The 23,386-nt window shown below is 40.6% G+C and overlaps 1 protein-coding gene across 4 annotated transcripts in view; it reads right to left on the reverse strand.

Annotated features, from left to right (window-relative positions):
- Nucleotides 1–3,747: 3,747 nt before the first annotated feature.
- The window catches only part of LOC108599870 (protein snail), a 30,435-nt gene continuing 10,796 nt past the window's right edge, over nt 3,748–23,386 (reverse strand). The window contains exons 2-6 of one of the 4 annotated variants that reach the window (XM_017987022.2): nt 21,080–21,085; nt 8,305–8,310; nt 7,770–7,775; nt 7,262–7,409; nt 3,748–5,982 (exon numbers count right to left, since the gene is read on the reverse strand). In XM_017987022.2, coding sequence (XP_017842511.1) covers nt 4,622–5,982; nt 7,262–7,409; nt 7,770–7,775; nt 8,305–8,310; nt 21,080–21,085 — 1,527 coding nt within the window. In that variant the 3' untranslated portion in view covers nt 3,748–4,621. Of the gene's footprint in view, nt 5,983–6,047; nt 6,292–7,261; nt 8,538–9,247; nt 9,326–9,903; nt 9,977–21,079; nt 21,086–23,386 lie in introns of those variants that run through there. The other 3 variants (XM_017987020.2, XM_017987021.2, XM_017987023.2) reach the window with 3 other exon arrangements.

Here is a 23,386-nt window from a genome sequence, read left to right on the forward strand (position 1 = left end):
CGCACACACACAGCGCGCACACTTTCTCACACAATGTGTGCAGTGTCACACAAATGTTCGATTATGTCAGTTTAAGTATATAAATTGCTGACTACATTATATTGACTCACAGTTTCAGCGGATTTAAGATTTAAGCTTTACTTACAACAAGCTTCGATAAGCGACTACACACCCTCGCCAAAAATAAATCGATAACTATTTGTTTAGTTTTGTTTTTTTTCGTTCTTTTTTTATTTACTCGTAATATGTTTATGTACTTTTGTATGTTTATGTTTATTTGCTTGAGGCTCTAAAAATAGTTACATGGCTGCACTAATTGTTAGTTGTAGCTTTTATTAATAAGTAACTATAACTAATTTATATTAGTATTTTTTTGTTATAATGAAATTTATTTTGTGTTAATTGTTTTGTTGTCATATGTGTATGTACTCGTACTGCAATGAATTCAAATTGTTTATGTTGTTTAAGAATGATTAAGCTTTTGGTTGATATATTGTTTTTTGCTTGGGATTATCATAGTAGTTGCTCTATAATCTACATACATATGCATTTGCAATAAAAATTTTATGCTGATTATGGTTATGAAAAGGTGTAAGTAGTATGTATGACGTATTTGTTATGTATGTAGTATTATGTTTACGAGTAATAATACGTTGCGTTTAGAGTACTGTGTTTATATAGAATTGGATTATACTTGAATTCATGCTGAATAAAGCTGACATTGCTAATTTCGAGTTCTCTAGATATAAGATTTATTAATATTAGTTTTAAGGTATTAGGTGTATGCAAGTGTCTGTGTGTGTGTGTGTTTGTATGTCTGTCTGTATGTGTGTTGTTCATAAAGTCTACAAAAAGCTGAAACTATTTAATTGCTTTAGAGTATTGTATAGTATATAAGTGTTTCCATCGTAGAGGAAAAACATTCACTAACTAAAGATTGAACAAGAACAAATCCTAAGTATTATAGATTTGAATAAACAAAAATGCATTGCATTAAAATCGGTGCTGTTGCCGCTTGTGGACCTATAAATGTATATGTATGTATATACTTGCTATATAAAATGTACTATATACTTGTACAGTAGTTAATGGCTAAATTGCATATTACTTAGTATTGGGATTATGTATTTGTTAGCTGGGTTTGCCTATCGTTCTCATTTTGAAAAAAAGTTTTATGTTAATTACTGTGAACTGTAGCTATTGTAAGCATATAGTACATATAAGTATGTACTGTAAATAAGTAAGTATATACTTGTATATATATTTGTGTATATAAGTACATATTAAATGAAGTAAACTACTGTCATCAAATTGAAAGCTGAATTTTTCATTTAAACGGTCAGGGCTCCAATTTTCTTCTCTCAGCCTTTATCATCTCAATCGAGTTAAAACGGATTCGCCGAAGCGTTCTCTTACTTTTTCTGAAAAGCCAGAAGTCCCACGGAACCAAAAAAAATATTGGAAAGACCCTGAAATTTGAAGCTCAAAATATTCACCTTTCAATTTGATTGCAGTATTACAATATATTGCAATTTAAATGTATATATAACTGTTTCAAGTCTTTTTGCATCTCTAATATATGAATACATATATATCAATTAATATATATGTATGTATGTATATAATAATAATATAATATTATTATGTAATATATTTTATTTTGGTTTTGCTTTTGCGTTTGCCTGCGCATTAATATGGTTCGCATTATAAAATATCTCATTTGTATAATATAATATATAATAAAAATTTTAATTGGTGTCAATCGATCAATGAAATCATTCGTTTCACACAAGAGCAGTGTACGGTTCAAGTAATCATTGGTTTGGATTTTTGGAAACTAAGTGCACACTACTCAGGGTCTGGTCAATGGAGGTCTTTTGTTTTGGTTTTGTTTTTTGTTTGGGAGCGGGGGCTGGGGGCTGGGGGAACGCGCGCGAGGATTCAATTTAACATACGTATGTCTAAAAACAAAGCTTCTGTGTAAAAATATTTTTTTGTTTTTTTGGTTTTTTGTTTTTCATATGCAAATTTGTTGTTACTTTGTTGCTTTTTGTGGTATATAATGTGTATAAATAAATCTTACTAGTTAAATAAACTAATTAATCGCTTGCCTCCATATACAATATATATATATATGTATATATTTTGTTCGTATGTATGTATATATATTTTGAATGTAAAATTGCAAATCACATAATTGTTACCACTACTGTTCAATGGAATTTATTTTTTATTATTTAATACATATATATATATATACATAAGTATATATATATATATAGTTTTATGTATATTTAGGCATTTAATGCTATTTTAAAACGCTATCAATAATCATCATTAATAAAGCCATGCATAAACACGATTTCAAACTATGGCCCTATAAACAAATGCACATAGCACATGTGGTCTAAATTCTAATCTTAAGTTGCTTGCTTTTCTGCTTGGTTTTATCTATTTGATACGGCATTAAGTATGTATGTATGTATGCATGTTATGTATGTAATTGTATTTATACCTCGATTGCTATAATAATTAATTTGTTACTGTTATAAAATTGTGTTTGCTTGTTTGTTTGCTTGTGTGTGTGTATGCGCCTGTTCATGTAGCTCCTTTGTTTGTGTTCTTGTTTGTTATTAATTAGTTAGTTAATTAATAATTATTTTGCATCGTTGTATAATTAAGTTCGAATGGTTTACAATATATTTGTTTGTGTTCTTTTTTTATATTTTCTTCACTATGCTTAATTTTGATATAAAACTGCATCTGCTAAATCTCTATATATAATTTTTTTTATTTTTTTTTTCATATATATGGTTTAAAAAATAACCTCTATCAGCATCAGCTTGTTTTCATCAATTCTTAAATTATGAAATTAAAAAATAATTTAATTGACAATTTAATTAAATTGTTTCATCTCCACTTCAATACATTTTTTTTGGGTTTTTGCTTGCATTTTTTGTTGTTTTGTTTTTGGAATAAAATCTACGCGTAAAATAAATACCATGTCTGTATATATACTTATTTCTTTAAATTTTTATATACTTTATATAATATATTTTATTTAAAACTATGTCACTTACTTTTGGAATTGCTTTTAGTTATCATTTTTGTTTTACAAGTGCTTGTTCTGCTTCATCTTCTATATCATCATCATTTTTATCGTCAACATCTGCTTCTTCATACTTCAACATTCAACCAAAGATTTTGCGTCAATGAACTCTGACTTGGCCAGAATTAAGGTTACATATTGAAATTTGTTGCTTGTGTAAAATTATTAAATATATACACAACTTTAGGCCTAGTATAATAAAATAATTATATTTTTGTTTTTTTTGTGAATGCGAATCTGTGTTTTGTTTGCTTTCTATATAATAATTGAATTTTGGTTTATACTTTAATTTGAATGTATTAATGTTTAAGTATTGTCCTTGTGATATGTTTCTAAATTGTTTTTATTACTCATTAAATTTAATCATTTCTAGATAATTGAAGTAGTTTTTTTATATAGAGCATTAGTATGTTAATGGAAGTTATTTCATCCTAAGTAGGGTTCGAATGTAAAGTATTGCAGTATTTAGCGGCTTTTTAAAATTGCTTGTGAGTATTATCGATTTCATTGCTAAACTGATGTTGGCCTACCGAACGTTTGATGCCGTGTTGTAAGTATTCAAGTAAACTTCATATATATGTAAAAGTTTATATATATACATATATATATGTATATAGATATATATATATATATAGAGAGAGAAAGAGACAGAGAGATAGACAGAGTTAGTAATAGAGAAAGTGCTGAAAAAGTCTACTAGTCGATTAGTTCTGCTAAGTTTCGAAATGAGCCAATTTTTGTTGTTGTTTGTTGTATTGTTGACGCTGCCTTATACGAGCTTTCTATGGATGTCAGCTGTTTCTATATATATGTGGATATAGCATAACTCTTTAGAGCACTAAAACGCTGCCTTAATGTTTAAAGAGTTGCCTTACCAAAAAAACATGCAAATTGGTTCTGCTCGCTATGTGTTTACTCGTATATACTATATAGTATATATATAATTTGTTATTCTTGCTTACTTTCACGTTTTTATCTTTGTTTGTTGTATATATGCTTATTTGTTCTGCGTGTATATATAGAATTTCTACTTATGTTCCATAATATTCGTTGTGTCAGATTTTTACTTTAAGTTACATTTTGGATTTCACTTTCAAAACCTTTTGTTTTTCCTTTTTTTTTTTTGTATTTTTGTTTGTTTTTTCTTTTTTTGCTTTGCCCAATCTTAAGTTTGCTCATTCCGCTATTGTACCCAAACCATAAAAGTTTAGTTCTATAATCATATATATATATATATGTATAAGTTATAAGTAAACGTGCTATTGACTCCTGGCGGCATCGGCATCGGCATCGTTACCAACATTTTCATGCTAAAAAGTTTAAATATATCGTAATTCTTATTTGCTTTTGCTCAAAACTACTCATATAAGCTGCTAAGTTGACTGATTTGAATTGTATAATTCGTAAGGGTGCTCAGATATTGCTTCTAGGTTTTCTCATTTCTTATAAGGTTTACTTTAAGTGTAAGTTCAAGTATTAAAGGACATACATATGTAGGTAATAATTAGTCGCTTAAGCTACCACTATATCCTGGCTGTTCTCATCGCTCTCTAGCTCATCGCCATCCAGCTCATCGTCATCATTGTGCTGCTTCATATCCTCATCATCCTCCTCTTCGTCCTCGCCATGCTTGACATCATCCATGCCGATGAGGCCCGCATCGCGCTGACAGGCCGACTCCAAATGCTTGTTTAGATAAGATTTGAGCGCAAAGGTTTTGTTGCAGCGATGACACTTGAAGTTCTTGTCGCCCGAGTGCGTCTGCATGTGCGCGCGGAGGTTCGAGCGATCCGCAAAGGCCTTGCCGCAGTGCACGCAGGCATAGGGCTTCTCGCCAGTGTGCGAGCGCAAATGTCCTTGCAGCAGCCAGGGGCGTGAGAAGAGCTTGCCACAGATTTCGCAACTGTGCGAGAGTTTGTGCGTCAGTAGATGCATGGCCAGCGCCGGCATGGATACGTATGCCTTGCCGCAGGCGTTGCACTTCTTGGCCGACTGCGAGTCCAGCGAACGATGCGTCTGCTTGTGGCGCGACAGATTGCTTGAGGTGGCATATTGCTTGCCACACTCCGAGCACTTGTAGCAGCCGCGCTTGCGCTTGGCATAATTCTCACCGCTGCCATTGGCGACGGACTCAATGCTGGCGGCTATGCTGCTGTTGCTGCTGCTGCTAATGCTCTTGGTGCGCTGCTGATGCTCCTTGTCCTTGCTGGCTGCCTTGCTAGCCTTGGTGCGGCCATCGAGCATGTTCAAACACATCTTCAGCGCCGAGGCGCGCTGTGGCTGCGGCTGCGTCCCCTGCTTGCGCCAATGCAGCTGGCCGGACTCGGATGAGCTGGACATGTCAATGTCCACATCGGAGCTGTGATCAGAGTTTGGCGGCGTCAATGGCGAGCATGTGCTCGAGGCCTCTGGCACATTGTGCAGCAAATCATAGGACCTGCTGCCAATAAAGCGTATGTTGGAGCTGCTGCCTTGGCTGCTGCTGCTGCTCGCGCTGCTGCTGCTGTTGCTGCTGCTCTGATACTGCGACAGCGTGGGCGACTGCGGTGTGGCCTTGTTGGAAGCGTTTGAGATCTCTTGCAAGTGTTCGGGTGATTTGTGCGCCACCTCCTGCTTCATGATGGTCACCACACAGGGCGGTATCAGCGGCGGCAGACTCTGCGACAGCGACAGCAGATCGTGCGCTGCTTCTGTCTCCTCCACGCTGCGTCCCCTGTAAATGGCCGTCGTGGCGGCCACTTGTTGCTCCCGCTTAATGGATATGGGCTGCGGCTGTCGGGCAGCGCCACTTGCATTCGCCGGCGGCGCATAGAAGATCACCTTACCATCCTCGGCCGGAGCGCGACCAAATGCCACTGGACGGCGCATTGATACTGCAAAGAATTTTTGATTATTACACAGCTGACGCGACAAGATTCGCCCAAAACTTTGAACACACAATCTAACGGCAAGTCTGCTTCCTTTTCTTCTGTCACTGCTGCTGACTCTTCTTCTTCCTCCTCCTCTAACATTTGCTGCTCCATGTTAAGCGCAATAAGTGCAACTAATTCTACATTTGTCAAAAGTGCCAGAAAAAATAGGATCTTGACGTCTTGCAGTCTGACAATTATACTTGTTGGAATTGGTTTTGCTGCAAATTTATGCACAGGGTTGGCAGCTTTTAGTGTTGCCACTTCCAGCGTTGCCGTACAGCTGGCTAGCGTGTGAACATCACCAGCCACATGCCATTATCGAATTGAGTTTAAAACGCAAGTTGAAGCGAATGTTAAGAAATGGATATTATTAAAGTTGACATTCAATTAAATTGTAAACTATTGATCTTGGCTTTCGTATTATTACTTTTAGTTTTAAGTATAATTAAAGTATTGACAAAGTTTATGGACTTAAATTTTCATTCAGATAAATTTCTGTTGGTTTTAAATCCAAGTTTCTCAAGAGTTATTTATAAATTGTACTTTGCTTTTGTATTTGGAGTCAAGGCCCAATGCTGACGCCATTATTGCTATTATAAAGCTGACCTGTTACGTTTCACGTTTTCTCAATCGATAAGACTAGCGACTAGCAAGTGAAATGCCACCCCCAACCTCAGCTCAAGCCCAACTACCAACTACCCCCAACTGTTGGGCTATAGTTGTTTGCCACGACGACCCCATGACAATGACGCGTGTTGGTTTTCGTGTTTGCATTGCTTCGCCGCCTTTGTCAAGAGCAACAAGCAACTACAACTACAACTACAAATACAGCGACAACGACATCGACAAGACGGCAAACATGAAAAATGCCAACATACGCTAAAAAGATTAGCCAACGGCGACAATGTCAAACACGCGCATAGCAGCGTTGTTGCTGGTGCTGCTGCAAAGCGAAGGACGCTTGGGCGTCCAATAACCATAGTTGGTAGTTTAGCTGGCTGGGTAGGGGGGCCATAAAAGCTGGTGGAGGTCTATGGGCTACTAAAAATAAATACACGAGTACATGAGTACACAAATTGTCGCAGCCACCTGTTCACAATGTTGTGACGCAACATCAGGCATGGCATGGCCTGACCTGGACTGGCCAACTGATATAGTTGGGAAGGGGGAGACGCTGGGCGCTGGGTTGGAGCTAAAACCCAAAACGGAAAGCGGAAATGTGGTTAACTGTTGCACCTACCTGCGGTTGTTGATACTGCTGCGGTTGTTGCTATTGCTGCTGTTGCTTCTGCTGCTGCTGCTGTAGTTATTGCGGCACCCAGACGTCGCTGCGTCTCCTGCTTGGAGTTCATTTGCACCAGTGACTGTGCGGCGGACCATTCCAGCTGCTGTTCGTCAGCAGGCACATCGTCCTCACAGTCCTCGTATTCATCGTCATCCTCATCCACTTCTTCATCGTTGTCCAGCTCGATTATCTCACGCTTGAGTGCAGCTTTTACGGACCGCTTGCCGCTTGCTTCCTTTTGCTTCGCCTTGAGGCTAGACTTGAGCGTCATCTTGGCATGGCCATTGTTGCTATTACTGTTATTGTTATTGGCATTGCGCAGCACCGACAACTTGTCCTCACTGGCAGTGGCTCTAGAATACGGATACGTATGCGTCGATGATTTCAGTCTGCGCAGCATCTGCTCCACCCTGCTGGGCTTGGTCTTTGGCTTGGGACGTCGCCAGCTGTGTAGCTCGCTGACAACCGCATATTTCTTGCTTGCATAGGCAATCGTTTGTATCTTGTTCCGATTGGGCAGTATAAAGTCCACAGACATTGTGTCCACGTCTACGTCTTGCCAATTGCCAGCTTGCCAGTCGCGTCGCTCAATTCGATATACTCGCTTTTTATATTTATTTTATAAACTACGCGTACTAGATATCTCTCTATATATATCTATATGTATATCTAAATATGCATGCACCCTTTATGTTATACACCCTTGGGGTTGCTATTTGTGTTTACGATTTGTTTATATATTTAATGTAATATTACGTGTTGCTTATGTTTATATTTATTAACTATATAAGATAGAGCACAACCTTCTTTCACATTGACTCCAGCGTCGTCTGCAGTAAAGTTTCCTTTTTTCTTGCGTTTACTTTGATTTCGACTTTAACATGAGCTGCCTGTTGAGTAGCGCTAACACGGTTCCAAGTTTCGTTGCCACTGCTGCAGCTACGTACTGTCCATGTCCATTCCACTGACGACAGCCACTAGCGTGCATCCTCCTCTCCTCTTCCCTTCTCTTCACTCGCTTTCGCTGCCTCGCTGTCTGTTTGCTTGACACTAGGCGCGCTGCCTAATTCTACAACATTTGCAGCTAGTTTATTGTATAACGTTTAACGTTCATATACTATGTTTGTAAGTATGCGTATATATATGTTGACTGCTTGCCAAAATCACTTGATGCCACAGTTATGCAGGTATTATTGCTTTCGTTGTTGCGTTGTTGTTGTTAGCAAAGTTTCTTCAATTGTTGCACAAGAAAAGAATTTGTGTTATTAATTAATTTTTGTAATAAAAAAAACTCGCATGCTTTAATTTGAAGTTCAAACAAATTGCATAATTTAGAGGCTACGTAGCGCCTTAGAACTGTAAACAAGCGCGCTGTTCCCGCAACTTTATTGCCGCAGTGCGTTCACACAGATTTCCAATAATTTAACACACACACTCGCTTACTTACACACACACACATACACAGTTGCAAAGCTGAGCGCACTTCATGCTCTCAAGTTGAGCAAACACATTAGATTAATTGTTTAATTATAGAAATTGCAGCATTAGGCTTTGATTGTTATGCTTTGCTTTAAGTTTTGTTGCTACATTTTTTAAACAGTTTATTTTTCCTATACCAAAAGTACAAAGCCTAAGTGTGTGAGAGAGAGAAAGAGCGCGCGCGCCTGTATGTGTGTGTATATGTGTGTGTGGATAGAGTAAAGGTGTGTTGGTTAGTGCTGGGCTCTTCCAATGGAAGGCGCACACGCATACGAAACTATCTATCCCTATCCCACTTTTTAAAATGGCGCATACTCGTGTCGACTCGTTGACATTGTTTAGGAAATGCAGACTACAAATTGCAATTTGCCAATTGTTGTTAGCCCCACACAAAGACACACACACAGAGACTTGGCGCACACACTTTTTACAATTTATTTAATTGCCCATGGTTATACACACTTTCTTGAATTTTAGCAGCTGCAAATTGTTTAATTTTTAAACAAATTTTTATGAATTGCTGTTCTTTTTCGTTGTTCGCTGTGTTTCAGCAACAACAACTTGTTTCACTCTGCACTTGTCGAATGTTTTGTGAACTGAAAACGAGTAGCGCGCACACACTGTTGCGAGTAATGAGCGAGCGTTCTCTCAGAGAGAGAGAGAGAGAAAAAGCGCGAGAGCTCGCAGCGAGTAGCGAGTAACGAGTGCGGCATACGTACATGCAACAACTGTCAACTGTTGGTTGTCTTAGCCTACCTCACTATGGTGTAGCAACCACCGAACTGCGCCCCACTGAAGCACTCACACTCTCCGTTTTCCCCCACTCTCTCTTTCTCGTATATTTGTCTAACGCGCGCTGCGCATAAACAATGCTAGAATTTATTGCATACTTTGCAGCGCTTTGCTGCTGCTGCTGCAACGAGTATGTCGCTAACACACACACCACACAATGCATCACCTTTGTTTCATACGTCATATGCAACAAAAAGTTTACGGCTCGTTGTCGCATCAACGCAAAATCAACTCATGCATAAATCGAGTTTTCTTTTAGTTTTCACACACACTAACACAGCAAGCGCAAGCGAATAAATTTTAACACATTTTTGTTGTTTGCACACCTTTTGGGCTGTACGCTGGGCAACTGTAACACTTTTCGAAATATTTACATTTAGTTATAAAACTTTTATAACAATAATTTTGAGTTGCACATTTTGTTGCTTTTCTCAGTTACAGAACTATGGACTTTTGGAGTGCGAATTTGCGTTTGAATTGAGTTGAGTTTTAGCCGCCGCTGTGCGTCAGTTATTGACGTACCACTCCCTGCTTCTACTTTAAGTTGTATTCGTTGCCAGTTGCTGTTGCTGCTGTGCTGTGCTGCCAGTTGCTGCTGTTGCCAGTTGCCGTTACCGTCACGTCACAGTTTGCCGTCTTTATGTATGTATGTGTGTAATTTACAGCGAGTATGCGTGATTTCGGGTCAGCAGCAGCAGCAGAAGCAGCAGCAAAAGCAACAAATATATATATATATATATATTTATATATATATATATGCTAAGGGTGTTGGTGGTGGTGGTGGCGTTGGTCGTTTAAGCAACAGTCAGGGGTTGTGTGTGGACTGAGCTTGTGACTTTTATGGGCATAAGCATTTGCTAATTGCATAGCATTTATGATTGATATAGATCGATAAGCCGCAGTTTGTTAGTTAGTTGATTGTGGCAAACAACAGCAACCAACACAAAGACACAACAAGTAGCCAAGCAGCACCAGCAGTAGCAGCAGCAGCAGCAGAAGCAACAGCAGCAACCCCCAAAAAACAAGCAACAAGATGCAAACAAAAGCTTCATAGTTGCCAACGAGTGCGCAGTCGCGAAAAATGTAACGAGTGTGCTCAATACACGCACACCAACCAAGCACACACACTTGTGGATTGCCGAAAATTATGCAACAGCAGCAGCAGCAGCAGCAACAACGGCCAAAGAGCGTGCTAGAGAGGGTGGCAGTTAGGCTAGCAGGCTAGGCATTTAGAGGGTGCGTTTGTCTGCCACTTGGCTGCCTTGGCAGCCAGAGTTTCAGCAAACATACTTTTATTTTTAGTCGTAAGCCAAGGTGGCTGAACCTTTGGCTTGGCTTGGCTCTTGCTCTGGCTCTGGCTGTGGCTGTTTCATAATTTCTTTAAAGCTGTTTTTTTTTTAGTTTAATAGTTCAAGCTACCAAGTTGCACAGCTGCTAAGCGTTTAATTTGATTATTTTGCTGTGCAGTTGCTGACCAAAAGCTGACACAAAACTTGGCCATGCTCGCTCTGTAAGACAATGGCCAAAAATAATGGGTACTACCAGCCTCCTGCTCTATTGCCTGCTGCTGTTGTCCTTTTTAACATTTTGAGGTTTTGGGCTTTATTTCGTTACGTTTCGTTTAACTTGTGCTGTTTGCACAGCGCCAACCAAATCAAAAGGGAGCAACAACAACAGCAACAGCAAATACAACAACAACTACGTCATGGCCTGTGGCACTGTGGCGCGTTATTGCTATTGCTGGCTCAGACCACCATGTCCCTTGTGGTTTTTGTTATTTTTTGAGTGCGGGGTGGTCGGGGCGGGCGTTGCTGCTGTTGCTTTTCCGTTGACATCAACGCTTCCGTCGCGGGCTTCCTTATTATTCCTGTCACTAAGCCGCCCTTTTAAATTTGCAATGAATGCCAAACAGCCAAAACAGTTAAATGCTTTTTTTTAACAGTGCTCGCGCTCCCTCTCTCTCTGTCTCTCTCTCTATCTTTTGTTATGTCCTGCCTAGAGTCAAGGTTAGCGAAGGGATGGGGGGCCGAACTGATGTCCTGCCGCGTTGCGGTTACATTGACCCTTTTTTTACTTTTGCCTTAGTCGTGTTTCGTCAAACACTAATGGAGCTTAAAAAGTTGCGGGCTTATATTTTAATTTCAAAGTGCCAAATAGAAAATTAAATGGACCAAGTGCGCTGCCAAGCCGCAGGCCAGCAGCAGCAAAATGAACTTAACGCTGACAACACAAATCAGACGCCAATCGACGTCAGTCAACTGTCTAGAGCTGTAGTTCAACATTCATTTTTTTATACTACTCGTATACCCACGCTAGCTGGAAATCCTTCGCGTTCGTCCAGCATTTATTGCCATATGCTGACAGTGTTGCTGGCGTTGGCGGCGGCAGCGACGGGGGCCAATTTGAGCTGTCATAAAAATGTACAACAACTGGCTACAAAGCAAACAATGCGACGAGTGCCAACAGCAACACAAATACCAACAGCAGCAGCAGCAGCAGCGGCAGCAACAGCAATGGCCGCATTCAGCAATTGTGCAAACAAATTGCTGTTGCACTTTACTTTTATTTTACGAGTGCGAATGCGAGAGCTATTTTTTTTTCTACTGCTAGTACAACTACTCCAACTGTAGTTGCTGATGAGCCGCTCCGCGCCCCCCTTCCCCTCCCCAACTGCCCAACCAATTTGCATTTTACTATCGTTGCAGGTTTTATAGTTGTTGCTGCTGTGTTGTTGCTTTTTGATGCCTCACTTTTGCGCTGCTTTTATTTGCGCGCCGCAATTTTCTTTTGCATGCCACACACACCGACACCCACACCCCCCAGTCAGTGTCTGCAGCAGCGTCTACTTGGCCATAAAGTTTACTTAACATGCTGCCACAGCTTTTTTCCTACTGTTGTTGTTGTTGCTGTTGCTGTTGCTGTTGCTGTTGCTGTTGCTATTGCTATTGTGGGGAAGCTGTTGGCACTCGGATTGCAAAAGTCAAGCGGCTTACCAGTGTGGCAGTGGCATACAATATGCTACGACTTCGGGCGCATCTTGCAAGGTTGTGCCGTGTTAATTCCAAAGACACGACATTGCTAATGTCGTATGCATTTGTATATTCCATTTGTTACTTGAACTTGTAAACTGCTTGCCATAAATTATAACAATGTAGCACAAGCTACTGCTGGTCGCCTTACTCTTCTTCATCTTGTTGTTGTTGCTGTTGTTTTTTAAGGCAGACAGCTGTAAGCAACCACTTGATGTGGGCAAGGGTTGGGCCTGGGGTTGGGGGTTGGTGTTAGTGAGTTCCTTGGGCTTTTGTGGTATATACTTTGGCTAACAAAAGTAAGTGCAAACTCATTAAGTGACTCTTGGGCAACAGCTGGGCGTTTAATTCAACTAATTAAAGCGGCAATTAAACGCTGCTAAACTTTAAATAAAAAACTAGCTGCTCAAATTCTCTCGCTCTGTGTGTGTGCTAATTGAAGCAACTTACAAATTGAATTAGGCTACAAGTTTGTACTATATATAAAAAAAAATGTACAGAAAGTTAAAAGACAACTTGCAGAGCTTTACCTTTTTTACTTGGCTACAGTTTATAAGTTGAGTGCAGCTTGTTGTCGTTAGCTTCTACCTTTGGCTTGAGGGGATCTGGGTTGTGGAGTCTGGTGTTTGGTCTGGCTGCTTGGCAATTTACAGCAACATTTTTACAATTTTCAACATTTGTATTTATTTGCCGTCATGTGTTTAAGATGTTGTTGATATATGTTTACCGTTATGCGACACACAAGCACACCAGGCACACAAGGCACAAGCACGGCACTTGCTGCTAGGTTGAAGCTAAGTAAATTAGGATTTATGCTTTGTTCTATTTGAGCGCTGCAAAAGCCATAAACGATTTTTTATGCACAGGCACTTGGCAAGCTTGCTACGTACGGAGTCCAAGACCAAGTCGCAGTCGAAGATTGAGTGTGGCAAGTCGTTCGCCAGCAGTTCGCACCTTTTGCCGTAGACGATTTACGAGCAATGCTCCCGCATGTGTGAACGTAAAATTGTTATAAATTTGCATGTGTGCATTGGGAGAGCTTCACAACTTGCACAGTCAGAGTGTGAGTGTTTGTGTGTGCTGGTGAGGGTTGGTGTGTGGACCATAAAATAAAAGCAAGATCAATCGCAACGGCTTGCAAGTTAATGGCACATGAAACTCACACACACAAAGGCACTTGAAAGCAGCTGACATAGCTAAAGTAACTAGCAAAGACAACCCCCCTAGCCGCCCTCATCCTGCTCACCACACGCACTTGACAAACGTAGCGTAATTAATGCGCGCATATTTATCAAGCTGCATTAGAGAATGAGCGAACGAGCGAATGAGCGAGCGAGCAATGAATGAAACCTGTAACTCATTTTGTCACAAGCAAGTAAACAACATAACAATGCCAAACTAAACTGTTGCTAAGCCCGCCAAACATGCAACATTCATCTTCACACACGCACACGCACATGCACACACTCATACAGATACACGCATCATCATCATCATTATTTACAGCGCATATGCTGAATGACACCAAACGTTGACTGTTTTTAGGGTTTGTAAATTTTGTTGGCTCGTTTTTGGCCTACGATGACGCAAATCTTAAAGCTCTTAAGATGCTTGCCTTAAGATAGTAGTCGACGCAAGTGGATTAATGCTGCCATAATTCCTGTGTTCTCTCTCTCTCTCTCTCTCTCTCTCTCTCTGTGGTGTCAGCTACAGGCAAGTCAAGTTGGCAGTGGAGTGGAGAGTTCATTTAATATATCCGATAAAAGTATTTGCAATAAATCCTGTAAAAGCTAATGATTAATTGCTCTGTAGCTTTTAACGTCAACGCGCATACTAGGCACGGATTGTGTCAGCGCGCGTGCATGTGTGTGTATGTGTGTGTGTGAAGAGCGCGCGTGGTACGCGAACGTGGCGTATGAGTAATACGACTTTGACGCCGACGCTGCTGCGCGTGGTTTGCCTACAGCAACACTAACACACACTCACACACACACACACACACAAACACATGCATACATTTGTCTTGCTGACTACTGTTTCATGTTTTGCGTTTATTGTCGCTTCAAGTAAAAACACAAAAATATTTATTTCAAATGAGTCTGTGTACAACTGGGACTGCGATTTTCCGCTCTCTCCCTCTCCCTCCCAATCTCTCTCTTGCTCTTTTGCGCAAAGCGGAACTGGTAAACAGCATGAATGTCAGGCTATGTTCTTATTCCTGTTATTGTTGTTTATATATATATATATTATATATATATATTCTGGCTTTTTTTGTATTTTTTTTCTTTTGGGTGGGTGTCCAAAAATTACAGTCAAAGTCAGTTGGCCCGGCGGGGTGAGTTCTATGTTGGCGCCTTTCCTGTGCCAGGGTGAAAGACAGCATTTGCCATAAATTGTGAAAGTGTCAACGAAAGGCAAAGACACACACGCATACAATTGCCAAAAACAATAGCAACAAATATATATATATAGTATGTATATATATGGCGAGAAATCTATGGCAAGCAACACGCACGCATATTTATTTTGAGCACATCTATTCCATATTATTTTTTTTGCTCATGTCCTTTTTTTGAGGCCGTTATATAAATACACATGAGAAAGAGAGAGAGAAATGTCCGCTACATATTTACGCATATTGTTCTAATCAGTGGTGCTGTCCTCGCTGCCTTTTGGCTTGACTTTAGTCACACACCCACAAACCTCCCACCCCCTCACGCTAAACAGTATTGTCAATTTTTTGTTGCCTAATTTATTTCGCTGTTTGCAGCCACCAGCATGCCACATTGGCTACCAAGCTGCTGCTGCTGCTGCATAGCTGTGGCTGGCGGGGGAGCCCAAGCCAATTCTGACACCATACAGAGACGCTACTGATTATTGTCAGCGTTTGCTGGCCAAGCGTAGCGAATGCGCTGGTGGGGGCTGGTGGGTGGTTGGGTGGCTGGGTCAGTTCAGTACTTTTGCATAAGCTGTTGTTGACACATATAGACCACAAGATAGATAGTTTTATTTGCTATTTGCAGTTGCGCTTCAGGTAACATCAATATTCAATATATCTGCTGGTTTGAGGGGCAGCAATTGGTGACCTTGCTTTAACCGCTGCCTGCTGCTGTAAATAAGACAATTTGACCAGCAAGATATACACTTTAATGCCAGTTAATTCAAGCTTGTAACTACGACTTCACAAGTTTGATTAAATCTACTTTAAGCATTTAACGCTTATTATTATATGTGTTGATGAGTCAATTTCATTATCGATTCCCAATGAAAGCTAATATAGAACTATGGTCTCGATTTTCATTGTCATTAAAAAGAAAAATTAACAAAAATATTAATTTGCATTCGAATAATTTGTATATTCTGTATTTTACACATGTACAAATAATATTTTTGTATTTTTTTATAAAATCTTTCTTTAAGCATAAGGCTTAAGTTCTTATAAAAAATATACGAAATAGCTATTTTCGATATCATTATTGTTATTGTTTATTGTCTTTTTCTTGTTTTCAAACTGCCAGTAGTTAAAGTTTAACTTATCAAATATATAATTATATCTTCTAACGAGATTTGTTCTAAATGCACAACATAGTCCCAAATATGCTATCTACAATTTGCCTAGTGTCGTTTGCTGTTTGTCTGGCTTGTTGACTTGCTCTAAGCTTAAGCTCAAATAATATTCAATTTGTTGAGTTTGTAAGCATTCCAAGCAGCTGTTCACTGAACAAACTGCAAATCCGAACAATAGCCACAACAACCACTTAATGCAATTATTATATTAATTTCATACCAGTGTCACCCCAAAAAAAAAAGAAAGGACTTGGCGATAAATTGCCTGCAGTGGGAACACCCCAAACGGGGCGACAGACTTGTAATAATCTTAATCTTAACAATTGCTGGCCTCTAAGTACCTGAGCTGCGAGCTCAGTCACAGTCACAGTCAGAGTCGCATTTTGTGGTCCACACGGTTCCACTAAATTGGACACATCTGCACAGTTTTAAGCGCAGTCCTTAGGCTAACCCCAATGCAGACGGCTTTTGTTTTCACTTCCTCGCACAGACAGACGACAGCACACGTACGCAGGCTCCTGCTGCTGCTGCTGCCTTTGCCTCTGCTGTTGCCTCTGCTTGTGGCTAGAAGCGTTTTAGCAGCGTGTCAATCTTGCGAGTCAAATGGCGGCACGCATGGCAAAGTTTTTTATTTTTTTTCTTGTTTTTTGTTGCTTTTTGTTTTCTGCAGGCAACACAACTGCCACTAGAGCCAGCTTAAATCCCCGCACGTCCCAACTTTTCAGCATTTTCACATTTTCACAGCGAAACAGTCGCACACACACTCAGACATTTGCATGCAGACAAACACACACACACGCTCAGACACTCAAATTACACATACGCACTCGATTTGTATGCTTAAGTAAGCCTGCCTGCGTGCATGTTTCTAATGGGCGGCGGGCACAAAAGGTTACCTGATGCTGAAGAAATGGAAAGACTAAGAAAACTGCTCTCTGAAAACCAAAAAAAAACTGAAAACTCATTTCGCCCCGCAGGCGTGACTTTTATAGCACTTTGTCAAGCATCCCTACCCCTACCCCTACCCCAACCTCCGTTATGCACAAAATAAATGGTTTTTTTTGTCAGCCGCCAAGTTCGAAATAAAAGTTGGTCGAAAATTTTTTGTACCTAGCTTAGGCTCAAGTACAAACAGTGGGAAGTAGGCAAATTTTGATGCAACTATAATTAGACATAACTTTTTGAATATAAGCAAAGATTTGCAGGCTTTTGTACGAATTTCACACTACATTTTTTGAACTTCGAATTAGTTTACAAAATTGTAGACTTGTGAAAGTTCTGTCTTTTGTATTTAACTTAAAAGAGCTGAAGATGTTAAACCAATTTGTATATCAGCGAGGCATCAAATGTATTTGAAGACTTGAAAGTTTTGTTTTTAACATATTCAGAGATTAAATTTTTTCTATGAATTGTTTTAAAAACTAAGTAAGGTTAGATGCAAGAGTTTAAAAAATATATTCTTGGACTGACAAAAATTTTATTATTTTACTTCAAAGGGCAGAAAATTGTAAACCTAACAAATTTCATTTGATTTTCAGATAAGTCTTAATTGGAGAATAAAATTTCTATTTGTGTCTGGCAACAACCAGTTCCAACTTGTAGTTGCTTTTGCTTTAAGGCTTATGCTGGTTGCTGTTATTATAAGCAGCCTGGTCGGTTGTTGTTAAAATTATCAACACGACGATCACTTGCGACAGTTTCCGCACACGCAGTTTGCCTAATTGCCTCACACGCTCTACAACACAAAGTTTCCCATTCAATGTTAAAATATAAATAAAGCAGCAGCAACGAAAACTTCCTGTGCACTCATTTTGGGCTTGTTGTCCTTGTTGCTGTTGCTGCTGCTGCTGCTGCTTATGTAAGCGACGCTCTCACGCCCCACAGCAACAGCAACAGCGACGGCAGTAACAGCAACGTGGCTTACAAAAAACGGATATAGAAATTCAATACTTTGATTCGTGCCACTGCCAACAAAAGCGAAGCGAAGGAAGTGCAACCATACAAGGTAACCAAATAGCGGCAACAACACGTACACGTACCAATTGCAACAGCAACAGCAACAGCAACAACACTTGCTGTTTGTTTGCTTTACTTTTTTTTCGTTCAGGCGGGAGTGGGGGTAGGCGGCGTCTTGTCTGCAGATTTTACAGCTGCCTTGGTCTAACTAACCTAAGGTATACATATATATCGTATATTTGTTGTTGTTCAATGTGTAAGCTGCATTATACTTAGTGGTTTTACACATGATTGATGCCATATGTCCATTGAGCTTGGGAAAACAACAACACGATCGACAACAGCAATAAAAACTCGACAAAACAATTGAAGTTTTTGTGTGTGCTATATGCTGTAATTGCAGTTGCTGCTACCTAACTAACTAATAAACAAAGCACGCAACGACGTGTCCTGTGTCCTGAGCCCTGAGTTCTGAGTCCTGTGTGGGAACAAACGCCTGACTGTGTGCACTATGGGAAAGGAAAGTGGAAAGCGGTGCTGTGGGTACACTATACTATATGTATATAATTACTAACTACTTACTGGCGTATCTATATAGTATCTACTATGGGCTGGTGGCACTGCCTGGTGGTTGCCTGGGCATCCGGTTAGCAATTCACATGTCTGCCAATTATAAGCAACTAACCGCAGATAACGCTGGAGAGCGTCGCAGAGCAAAAGCAGCTCCCCAAAAACATGCCCAAAGTTGCCAGTGCCTGGGCCTGTCAAAGCGACGTGACTAAGTGGTGAAAAATGATTTCATGAAAACGTGTAGCTCTCAGTGGGGAATGCGCATGTGGGTATGGGTATGAGACTACTCTGGGCTATGAGTTATGGGAATGCCGTTCCAGCGCAGCGAAGCAGCGGGCATGGGGCACGAGTGTTAAAGCGTTCACAGCTTCCTCTTGGGCCCCAGCAACGCCATCGAGAGCCTTTACTTGACGCGCCAAGTGCGCTACCTTGCAGTCAACTGGGAGTGGGTGGTTGGTGGCTCGTCGGTTGCTGTGTGGGCGCCCAGTTGGCAATCGTCAAAGGATCAACATTTTGGTTACGCTGTCGTGCTTGTCACGCCGCTGCCAAGTAGCACTCCAAGTGAGTTTTGCGACGCATTGCCGCATTGTCGCTACTTCATCAGCAACAGCAGCTACAGCAGCAGCAGCAGCAGCAGCATTCAAGTGCAAGTATCATGTCTCGCAGTCGACGTCGTCGCGTTTGCTGCACTTGTATGCAGCAAGTAGTTGCTGTTGTTGTTGCTGCTGCTGTTGTCGCCAGTTGGCAACTGTGCGTCCGCAGGAAATGAATACGTGTTGAATATTTGTCGAGTGAAGCACAAGGACGTTGCCAGCGTTGCTGAATGGATGGCCCCTCAGTTACATGCGCCTAAGACACACTCACACTGACACAAACACATATATATATATTTAAGCATACACATGTCTATATGCTTAGCCTTGCCTAATGCGCGCTTCAAATATCTTAGACGCGCCTGTATCTGAATTTGTGTACAACAGAGATTTGCAAACGTTTCATATTTACAACAAGCAACTGCTTGCAACAAGCTGCAAGATGTGGCAACATGATGAGACCGCCAGCTGCTGCAAATGGCACGCATGAAATTGAAAGGCCCAACAGCAACAACTGAGCCGGGGAGCCGCATTCATTGAGCATTTATTTCAATACCAGCAGACACACACACACACACACACAGCCACAAAGAGATAGATATGTATAGCAAGAGTCTGGCAAATGAGGCAGATGAGCGCCGGCGGCTGCCCAGACTACAAAAGCGTAGGCAACAGCAGCAACAACAACAGCAACAGCAATAAGTATGCATTTATTCTAGCCAAGTTATAGTTCAGTCTATGCGTTTGTTCGTCTGTCTGTGTGTGTATGTGTGTGTCTATATGTGTGTATGTATGTGTGTGCTCTAAGTGCTCTTGTTGCATGTTAGTATCGAGAGTATTGCGATACACACTCGTGATGTGTAACAAGTAATTAGTATTAGTGCTGCTGCTGCTGCTACCAAGGAAAAACAAATATATATGCACTTTTAGCATGAATAAGTATGTAACATGTAATGGACTTAAAGCAACAACTTTTGCGTAGGAACAAGCTCTTAGCCAACATTACTTAGCAGATTTAAGTGCACTAGAGAATAAAGATTAATGCAGAGACTAAGATTTTTAGCCAAATAATGAAAATAGCAGCGAACACAGCTTGTGATTTTTAAATTTAAAAAATCATGCAAGGAGCAAACCCACAAGTAAATGAGTTTTAGCAAAATGATTTTGAAATTTAAATTTACCCAATTAAGGAAATTAATGTATGTAGGATAATTAGTGCTCGTATTTTGCTTATTTCGTCATATATTTCATTATATCATCGATAAATATTTAATATACTTATATTTTGCTTAAAAAAATTAAAAAATAATATATAACATTCTTCACAGATTTTATTTTTAGGTATTTGTAAACAAAATAAATATTAAATGAATTTTTTTATTTTGAAAGATACAAATAATTTGCATATTTATAACAGAAATTTTGTTATTATTTCAAAATAAATGCACAATGAACATTTGGTATGTTTTATTTCTCTTCGAAAAATCATCATTATATTTTGACAGGTTCAGGAAAATATACTAGAAATTTTATTTAAATTAAAATTGAATGAAGTTTTTGTTAATTACAATTAATCTTGTAACTTTTACGTTATGCTACTGTAGCATTGCCATATACAGGACATTGAAGGACTCAAATTCTACTTCTCATGCATAACTTAACGCTCAAAGGAAAATTGTTTGTCTAACCTTATAAAATGTTTGCCCAGCTCTCGTTCTGTTTCGTATGCACAAAACAATAAATAATTCAATTTGGCTATTAAATTTGATAGGCAGCCCTGACAATGCGATCTCCTTTAGTTAAGATACAAAGTCAACAGGCACAGTGGAGTGAAGGTAAAGAAAAGGGCCATAAGTTTAATGGCATCAACTGCTTGAGTGATCAATGCAATGAGTTTGCTTACAATATTCAAATTGTTGCCTGCCTGCATGCCTGGCAGTCTTTATAGAAAGCCAGCCATTAGCTGATGAATACCAAAATATACACACACACACACACAAACAGAGGGAAAGGCACAAGGAGTGCCAGAGGGCACTAACCTAAGCGCAGGCAGGATGAAATTTAAGACTTGGGTGCAGCCGTCGCTCGCAGGACTCGGAGCCAGTAAGCGTTAACCATTAACCAGGGTCAGGAATCAGCTGCTGATGCCAGCCAACGCTCAGCATAATAATAATGCAAACGTTGGACAGCTGTCGCTTTGGAAAAATTGCTGAAAAGCGAATGAAAAGCCGCGCGCTGAGTTTTTCTCTCATTTCGTTGCGCCCTTGCCTTGTTTTTTACACACACACACAGAGACGCTCGACAGGACGAGTTTTTGTTGTGGTTGTTGCTGTATGTAGATCGCCCAATAGATGTCCCGTCGACACATCGGGCTGCCTACCTGGCCGTTCGATCTGGACCCAATTCCCTAGCGTGCGCTTTCCACACATAAAAGGTCTTTGAACTCATCCTACCTTCAACGTAGAAGAACATGCCTGCAAGATCAGCCATCGCCAGACACAAGATTTTTCAGTTGCTATTATGGCTCGTTCCACCGTTGCATATGCGAATGCGCTAGCGAATGTAAATAAAAAATTTAGAACCATAACAAAGTAGACAATGAATGAAAGGGTTTTGTATTACCGGAATGAAAGTTGAACGTGTGTCCAGCCAAGAATCCGCACAAGTGAGACACAACTTTTGTATCCTGTTGCAGGACATGCTAATAAGTTGCGCATCCACAAAAAAATAAAACAACAACATACAGCAAACAGAATTTGGTGATGACGTAAACTGACTTTTTGTACGTTGTATTTGATATTGTTGTTGTTGTTTTACTGCTAATGAAACAGGCGCACGAAATGTTGCTGCTGTTGCCGCTGTAGTTGTTATTGTTGTTGTTGTTGTTGCTGTTTTACCTGTTTGCTGTTTCTATGTAGACGGCAAATGGCAAGCAGCAGCGTCGGCGAGGGGGTTGCACTGTTGAATGGGTGGTGGTTGCTGTTGTTGTTGTTGCTGTCGCTGCCGGCGGCGCTGTTAAAGGTGGTGTTGCTGTTGTAGCTGTAGCTGTTGCTGATGGCGTTGATGAAAATGATGATGATGTTGCTGTAACTGTAGCTGGGGTGGCTCGTTGCGCGCCCAGAAGCCCTTTGAAAAGGAGTAACAATGAAATTATAGCAGAAACAGGAACAAATAGCATTTGGGAAAAACTCGACAGCCAGACCAGAGACCAGAGACCAGACCAAAGCAGACAATGCTTTGCCGTAGCAACAACAACAACAACAAGTAACAAGCAGAACTCGTGCTTGTTTCCACTTTAATACATCATTGAAAGGAAAACAGAAAGAGCATGCCAGACACCTGGTATGTTTTTTCTTCTTCCTTCGCTACTCACTCTCTCTACATTTTTGGGCGTCCCTTGGCCCAGCGCTTATTGTACAAATGGGTGCGCGAGGCAGCAGCAGCAGCAACAGCAACAGCAGGATCAACAGTTTTTCGGTTCTGCTTCTCTGACTCGCTGTATATTTTTCTATTAGTGCATGGGCTACAGCTGCCACTTCCTGGCCCGTGCCACGCGAGCGTCACACTTCACTCGATACGCTCGGTACGAGCGAAAGGTGTAAGCCAAAATAAAGTAAGGATTTTTTGAGTGTGGTTGTGTGGTTGGGTTGGGTTCTGGTTTGGGCTTTGGTGGGGCGCATTTATTTTTGCTAGGCAACGCCACCCACTTGTGCATATTAAGGCAAGCAGCTGTAGTCGCTAGTTGGCTGTGTTAGGCAGCTGCACTTGTAGAGTACTTCCTGTTTTTTGCACGCTCGCAAACGCGCTCAACTGAATCCCTAGTCAGCGGTGCCACCGCCACATATATTAAGTGCACCTTTTGTTTTTCGAAGCCCACCCCACACACAGCCCAGGCCCAAGCCCAAGCGCTAATAACACTCGCAACAGGAAAAGCTAGCTAACCATATTGGACTGTCCTTGTTCCAGCTGAGCGCATATAGCATAATTTTTGTCTGTCGTGACGCGTGGCCACGATCCTTGCCCAGCCATATGGCCATAGACGCAACCAAGTGCATCTGCAACTGCGCGTGCCCTGCCACAATGATCGCGTCTAA

This window comes from Drosophila busckii, chromosome 3L (genome assembly GCF_011750605.1).
Source record: "Drosophila busckii strain San Diego stock center, stock number 13000-0081.31 chromosome 3L, ASM1175060v1, whole genome shotgun sequence".
Lineage (NCBI taxonomy): Eukaryota > Metazoa > Arthropoda > Insecta > Diptera > Drosophilidae > Drosophila > Drosophila busckii.